Source organism: Fukomys damarensis, unplaced genomic scaffold, assembly GCF_012274545.1.
Source record: "Fukomys damarensis isolate Sample0158 unplaced genomic scaffold, DMR_v1.0_HiC HiC_scaffold_32, whole genome shotgun sequence".
Taxonomy (NCBI): domain Eukaryota; kingdom Metazoa; phylum Chordata; class Mammalia; order Rodentia; family Bathyergidae; genus Fukomys; species Fukomys damarensis.
Window position 1 is genome coordinate 30,895,525 of NW_022900944.1, and position 7,003 is coordinate 30,902,527.

The following is a 7,003-nucleotide window of genomic DNA, read 5'->3' on the forward strand; positions in this document are numbered from 1 at the left end:
TTTTTTTTTTTTTTTTTCCTGGTACCGGGCATCGAACTTGGGTCCTTGCACTTGCAAAGCAGGCACCAGAACCACTGAGCTAAATCCCCGGCCCCTGTGTCATCATTCTTTACCCCTCAAACTTATCTGTTAAAAGTTTAACCCCTTAATGTGATTGGTATCAGCAGTAGTGTCACAGGGAGATTAGGTTGTAAGGATGAAGACCTACTAAATGGGTTAGTGCCTTTATAAAGGAGATCCTGGAGAATTCTCTTGCAAGTTTTCTCATCATGTGAGGTCACAGCAAGAAAGCCATCTATGAATAAGGAAGTGGGTTCTCACCAGACCCTTGATCATGCTGATAACCCTATCTCAGATTTCCAGAATAGTGAAAAATAAATTTCTGCTGCTTATAAGATACCTAGTTTATGTTATTCTGTTATAGTAGCCTAAACTAAGATGAGGAGAAGCAGAGTGATGGAGGCAAAGAAAGAAAGTTTTTATGAAAGAGACAGCACCTTTTAATTAGGCCTTGAAGAATAGAAAGGTTTTGGACACACAGAAATAGATTTTTGAGGCCAACAAGCCAGCAAAGCAAAGGTATAGGAGTAGGAAAGGGTATGTGGAACCAGAACACAGGGTATTTGATATTAAGCTAAAGTCCCTGGACTTGTTTTTGAGGTCTGCTGGAAAGAGAAGAAGGAAGTGTATGGCAGCATGTGTATATGTGCATGCATACATGCATGCAAGCACTGGTGATACAGATAAGTGAGAAAATGATCAAGACTATTCTTCAGAAGGATTAATGACTCTCAAAGCACTTAAAATGGATGGAGTGGGAAAGACAGAAGTAGGGAGACCAGTACTGCGGGGTGGGGTGGGGGTTTGCTACCAAATCATCTAAACTTAATGTGACATCCTGACACACTGACTTCCCTAAATAAAATAGCTATGAAAACAAAACTTGGTACTGAAATATGTAACAGTATTATGTAACAGATAAGCTTTCTTATCTATGGAACTCACCCCCCAAGAATGCAGCAACAGTGTGTGGCTCAGCAGCTCCATATCGGCAACTATAAGAAAGAACAGAGATGAACTTAGATTAGCTTTACAAAAGGCAGTTTATCTTTTATATACCCTGAAGAATACTCACAATTCATGGACATAATCATCTTTCACCATTACAGATAATCCATATTCCTGAAGGAAACCAGTGAGACAGGACTTCAATTTTCCTATATCTTCTTCTACTTGATAGTTAGATACCCCTAAAATAAGATATACAAATTAATTTTTTAAAAATAAACGATTCAAAATTAATCCAGTTTCAGATGTTCAAAACAGTAAGATATGAACTGAAGAATAAAAATAACGGAAACCATTATTTGCAAATACTGGAAACTTAATTGATTTAATCTTCACAACATTTCATGAAGTAGATAGTACTATCATCACTTACAAAGCAGAAAACTGAGGCACAGATTTAGTTACCATTATCCCCATTTTACAGACGAAAAAATTGAGGCACAAATATATTACTCAGCTCATAAATAGCAAACCTAGAATATGAGTCCAGGCAGTTAATTTACCAGCCCAATTATTTAAAATACAGATGACCAAAATGCATATTTTTTCACTAATTTTTATAAGATAACAAAATATCAAAAAGACAATTTTATCAAATTTATTCAATACAAAAATAGACTGGTTAAATGACACCTGCCAGAGTGATGCTCTGGATAGTTGGAATGTAAACAAACACACTGCTTGAGTGACTAGGGGTAAAGGGAAAGTGGCTAATGGTAACGTCTGCAAAGGAAAGCTATTATTATTACTGCTAGAGGAGAAATATAATTATGATAATACTTAAGAAATTATTTTAAAAATCAGTATCTTTTAATTTGCTCGTTTAAAAAACTATTATCACTACTCTTCTTCATAATAATACTACCTACACTTCACTGAGTACTTACAAAGGTGCTAGCAGTGTTTGAAGTGACTTTCGTATGTCACATATTTAACCATTACAATACAAAGAGAAGATAATATTATCTGCCATTATATAAATCAGAGAGCTGAGACTTAAGAGAGCAATAGTGGCTTATTCAAGGTCACAAACAGAACTTGGACTGGAACCCACTTAATGGTAAAGCCTGTGATATACATGGTAGCTAATGTCCCATGGTGGCTCCCCTGAAATGCCCTTCAGGCTAACATGCAATTTGTTCTCACTTAACATTAAGCTGACTCTGTAAAACCTATGGAACACAATGTAAGGTCATAAAAAACTTTGTCCCTTCTACTTGAATCTTTTGGAATTTTAATTCTGGAGAAGCCAGCCAAAATGTAAAGAAGTCTACCTTAGGACTGTCAGGCTAAAAAGAAGTTCAAATTTACCACATGGAGAGATGCCTGACTAGCCTTTGGTTGTTCCTGCCATATTTCCTCCGCCAGACATTTGAGTGACAATACCTTGTTGGATGTCTAATTCATCAAGCCCTCAGAATGACTTCAGCCCAGGTATCACACAACTATACAAGAACACTCAAAAAAATTGCCAGAGTCCAGTCAATCCAGAAAATCAAAGAAGATAATAACTTGTCTAAACCACTAGTTTGAAGTAATTTATTATGCATAAATAACCAGAATATATTCTAATCAAATAATACAAATAAAGCAATACATATTGGTTATTTATCACTTTTTTTCCTTCTGGTAAATTTGCTCATTATAATATACTGGGGGCATATTACATTAGTGGGGACAAGAGGTTTATGATATGTCTAAGATGTGCTGCTATGTAATAATTCTGCACAATTAAAATTATCACAAATAAAATATTCTGAAGAACGGCAGATCTTACCAATTCTCTTATTACTACATTTTTCGACAACAAAAAATAGACATTGAACAAAGAAATCTCTATACCTCCAGTTACGAGTTCCAAAGTCAGTGGCATACTCCTATGACTTTCCTATTCTACTAGATGAAATTTAGTGGAGTCTTAAAACCAGCAGTCCTTTATAACAGTTTAGATTCAATCACTATCTGCAAATAGTTATACTTAAAATATAAATGGTAGTTCCTCTCTGCAATGAGTTAGGTAAAATCTGTTCACAAATGAAATTTAAGTACCACTATTACAAATACCCAGAAAATACTTTAAGATTCAATTCAAGTGTGTACTCAAGATTTTATTGTATTTGGAAATTTCACTGCTATTCTTACCTGGATATCTACCATGTTGTTTATGAAATCTATCAACAGCCCGTAACAGTAAGTACAATACTATCTCATTATCTGGATTGTCCATGCTGGAAACTAGAAGGGGGGAAAAATCAGAATAAGTTGGGTAATATGGAACACACAAATGATGAAAAATTACTATATTCTCAAGTTTTAGGATACAAGACAATATTGCCACAAAATTTAAATATTTTATGACAATAAATAGAAGTTGGTAAATAACAACATAAAGGGAAAAACATTAAGATGCGGGTAACATTAAGATGTGGGTTTTACAGACTACTAGCTGAAGTCTCACAATTTCTATGAAAGTAGTAAGATAACATTAGCTCTTATGTACAGCATACAAAGACTTGGTGACTTAAATATATTATGACAAGTTTTTATATAATACAAATTAAAATTACTTGGATAGGCTTATAGAATAAAACTAGACTATTACATTAGTTTTATATAATCAGCACACCTCAACACTGTTACATACAAAATATTTTTGTCTTTAAGGTTTTTCATTTTTTTATTAAGGTATTCAGGATTGAACTCAGGGCCTGACACTGAGCTACATCCACAACCCTTTCATTTATTTTTATTTTTTGAGATACATTCTCACTAAGTTGCCAAGACTGGCTTCAAACCTGCAGTCCTTCTGCGTCAGCCTCCTTATGAACTGGGATTACAGGGTACACCACTGTGCTCACTCAGAAGGCTATTATACTTACTAATTTCATCCTTGTTCATTGTATCCACACCATATTCTTCAGCTAACGAGCGACATCTCACCACTCGAAGAAATGCAGAATTGCTGCCTGAACACAGGAAAGACTTTATGGAAATAACGGTTGTAACAAGTCAATATTCAAATCAAAGGTCACCTTGAGAACAAGAAATTTTATATGAACCCTTCACAAATATGAGACTATAAAGTAATGTCTTCTATTTGGCTCTAATGGTTAGCAGAGAAGGCAGCAGAGCACAACTCATCTTAAGTTCATATGCTTGATATATCAACTAGTTCAGCACTGAACTAGAAGGTGATGGCATCTTTGAGCTTCAATTTGTTATCTGTAAAACTGTCTACTTGTGAGAATTCTGTGAATCAAATGTGACAAGAGTATAAAGTGTATACCTAATGCAATGTCTGATATGGCTCAATAAACAATAGTTTTCATCATTATTGTGGATAAATAGTTCTAAAGGGGACAATGTTATATATTATCCTCTGGAATTTAAGGCTTTAACAAAAACTACATTTGGGCTGGTAATTTAGCTCAGTGGTGCTGCTGCCTACCTGGCAAGCACAAGATCCTGAGTTTGATCCCTGGTACTAAAAAAAGCCTCCCCAAACCCCCACACTTTATATTATGGAAATTTTTAAACATATACCACAGTAGACAGACAAATTCTCAAATACTCAACATCTGGCTTTTTAATCTGGTATCATATAATCTAATAGAATAAGCAACTGATGCATACACCAGGGACAAGATCAGCAGTGTAACAAAACATTAAAACTGAGCCACAGCAGGCACTGTAGAAAAGTCATGTAATGGATATCTTAGACTATCTTTTTTTTTTAATCTTAAGAGTATCTTAAGAAGTATGCAAAATATGTCTTCAGACAGCATGTAAAACAGACTTATTATTCTGCAACTCTTAAATATAAAAGAAAATGCTTTTCCTACTGAGGAATTAAGGAGATGATCCCAGAAGCCCAGCCACTCTGAAACTAGATGGCTAATTCTTAATTTCATTATAGTCATTTAACATAGATCAAAATGAGTATTGAAAAGGTCAGGGATGTAGCTCAACAGTGCATGCCTGCATGGCAAGGTCCTGAGTTTAATTCCTGGTACCCGCCCTCCCCCAAAAAAGGTACTTTGTGTGTGTGTGTGTGTGTGTGTGTGTGTGTGTGTGTGTGTGTGAGGCCCAAGACTTCATACTCAAAGTCTTCAGACATAATTTATTTTAAAATTACTAAGCCATGAGTTCAAGGCCAGCCTGAACCACACAGTGAGACCCTACCTCAAAAAAAAATCTAAAACTACAATAATAACAACAACAAAAAACCTTCTCTCCATTTATTTTATTGCGAGAAAAAAATAAGATTGAGCAATTGACCCATCCCATTAAGACCATGGAAAATTTTAAATTTCAACCATTTACGATTTTTGTAAACATTCCCTATGGCACATTTTTATGAAGCAAAATAAGGAAATCATTAATTCAAGGAGACTTACAGAGTAATTTTAATTCTTTCTCTGAAATGGATTCTGGTGCCTGTAAAGAGATAAATGTAGGTTTTGCTCCAGTACAAGAGATTAACAGGTGTAGCAAAAAGCCAATGGCTCTGTGAAGGGGAAGCTGTTTCCAAGAGCTCAGAGAGCACTTCCAAAGCAATCTTATTTCCTTGCAACAGTTATTCTCATTAGGCAGGCAAGTGAATGCTCCCTCTAAAGAAGTACACAGCAAGTGTGCTACACTGGGGTTTTATGATCGGGCCTCCTGTGTAGGATATACTATCAAAGGCCTGGAGTTCCCAGCAGTTTACCTGGCCAATGGACTGCAACAATTTGGCAACATGATGACCCACAGCAGCAGCATCTTTCTTTGCTTTTTCACGGTAACTGAAAAAGAGTAACAAAAATTTACACTTAATAAATTTTGAGATTGGCAAAATTTAAATTATCACTATTAAGTAAACAAAAATATTTTTTAATGAAATCATGCTGACACAGAAACATGTGAAATGTGAAAATGCAAAAGAAATGCCACTAACAGCATCTCTTAGTAGTGAGCGATCTTTGAAGTATTGGTGACACTCTTGGGACCCACTAAAACCAATACTACCACCATAATTAACAGCATCCAAGTTAAACCTATCTCCTAGAGGGATCTATGACCTGGGCTTCTCCAATAGAGGAATTAAGAAATTAGGTTACTGAAGACTTCTTGACATCCAAGGCAAGTAAAATACTTCAAAACTATCTATCTACAAATTCATGCAAAACTTCTCTTTAGGTCTACCTACATTTCTCCCTCTAATGATCAGTGTTTTTAAGCTTACTGTCTCCCACATGGGGTTATACTTCTTTCAGTCCTCAACTGACTTTTCTCAGGTTTTGAGTAGTTCAACACTTAGACCAGGACAAGAAACTATGATTCATTAGAATGGTAACTGAGATCTCTGACATTGCTTGACTCTTGAGCACTCCAAGCCAGTCATTCATCAGAAGCATGCCCCAACTACACAAAGGTAACATCCATGGAGACCCATCCCTACAACAGCCTATCTGGGTCAGGCTAGTGATCCCTGGGATAGCAGATATCTATCTATAGTGATAAGATTCTTTAAACTGTGAAAGATTAATGATAAGAATTTATAAAAACTAAAGATGTCACAGTTTAAAAGTTACAGATAGGAGGCCATGGCTAAGAGTAAAAGCTCTAGGTTTCATGAGGTTCAAATCTTGATCTTGTCATTTACCAGCTGGATCTGACCTTTTTTAGGCTTTAGTTACCTCCTTTAGTTTCGGTAAAATGGGTACAACAGCATCTCATAAGGTTGTCATGAACTGTATGTATTAATACAGTATTGTATAGAACAGTTTATAACACATAATAAATAAACAAATGCTAGGTTTTATACTGAAATGGCAAAGAAAAAAATCTGCCCTTATGCCAGGGATTTAGCTTAGTAGTTCCACTGCCTGGCTTGCAAGTGCAAGGTCCTGAGTTCAATCCCCGGTAAAAAAAAAAAAAAAAAAAAAAAAAAAAT

General features: G+C 35.5%; 1 protein-coding gene across 2 annotated transcripts in view; it reads right to left on the reverse strand.

Annotated features, from left to right (window-relative positions):
- Nae1 (NEDD8 activating enzyme E1 subunit 1) overlaps positions 1 to 7,003 on the reverse strand; it is a 21,221-nt gene that overhangs the window by 1,947 nt on the left and 12,271 nt on the right. For both annotated transcript variants that reach the window (XM_010612168.3, XM_010612167.3), the window contains 6 exons: positions 5,777 to 5,852; positions 5,466 to 5,505; positions 3,948 to 4,034; positions 3,211 to 3,303; positions 1,136 to 1,250; positions 1,006 to 1,055 (listed from right to left, as the gene is read on the reverse strand). In XM_010612168.3, coding sequence (XP_010610470.1) covers positions 1,006 to 1,055; positions 1,136 to 1,250; positions 3,211 to 3,303; positions 3,948 to 4,034; positions 5,466 to 5,505; positions 5,777 to 5,852 — 461 coding nt within the window. The remainder of the gene's footprint in view (positions 1 to 1,005; positions 1,056 to 1,135; positions 1,251 to 3,210; positions 3,304 to 3,947; positions 4,035 to 5,465; positions 5,506 to 5,776; positions 5,853 to 7,003) is intronic.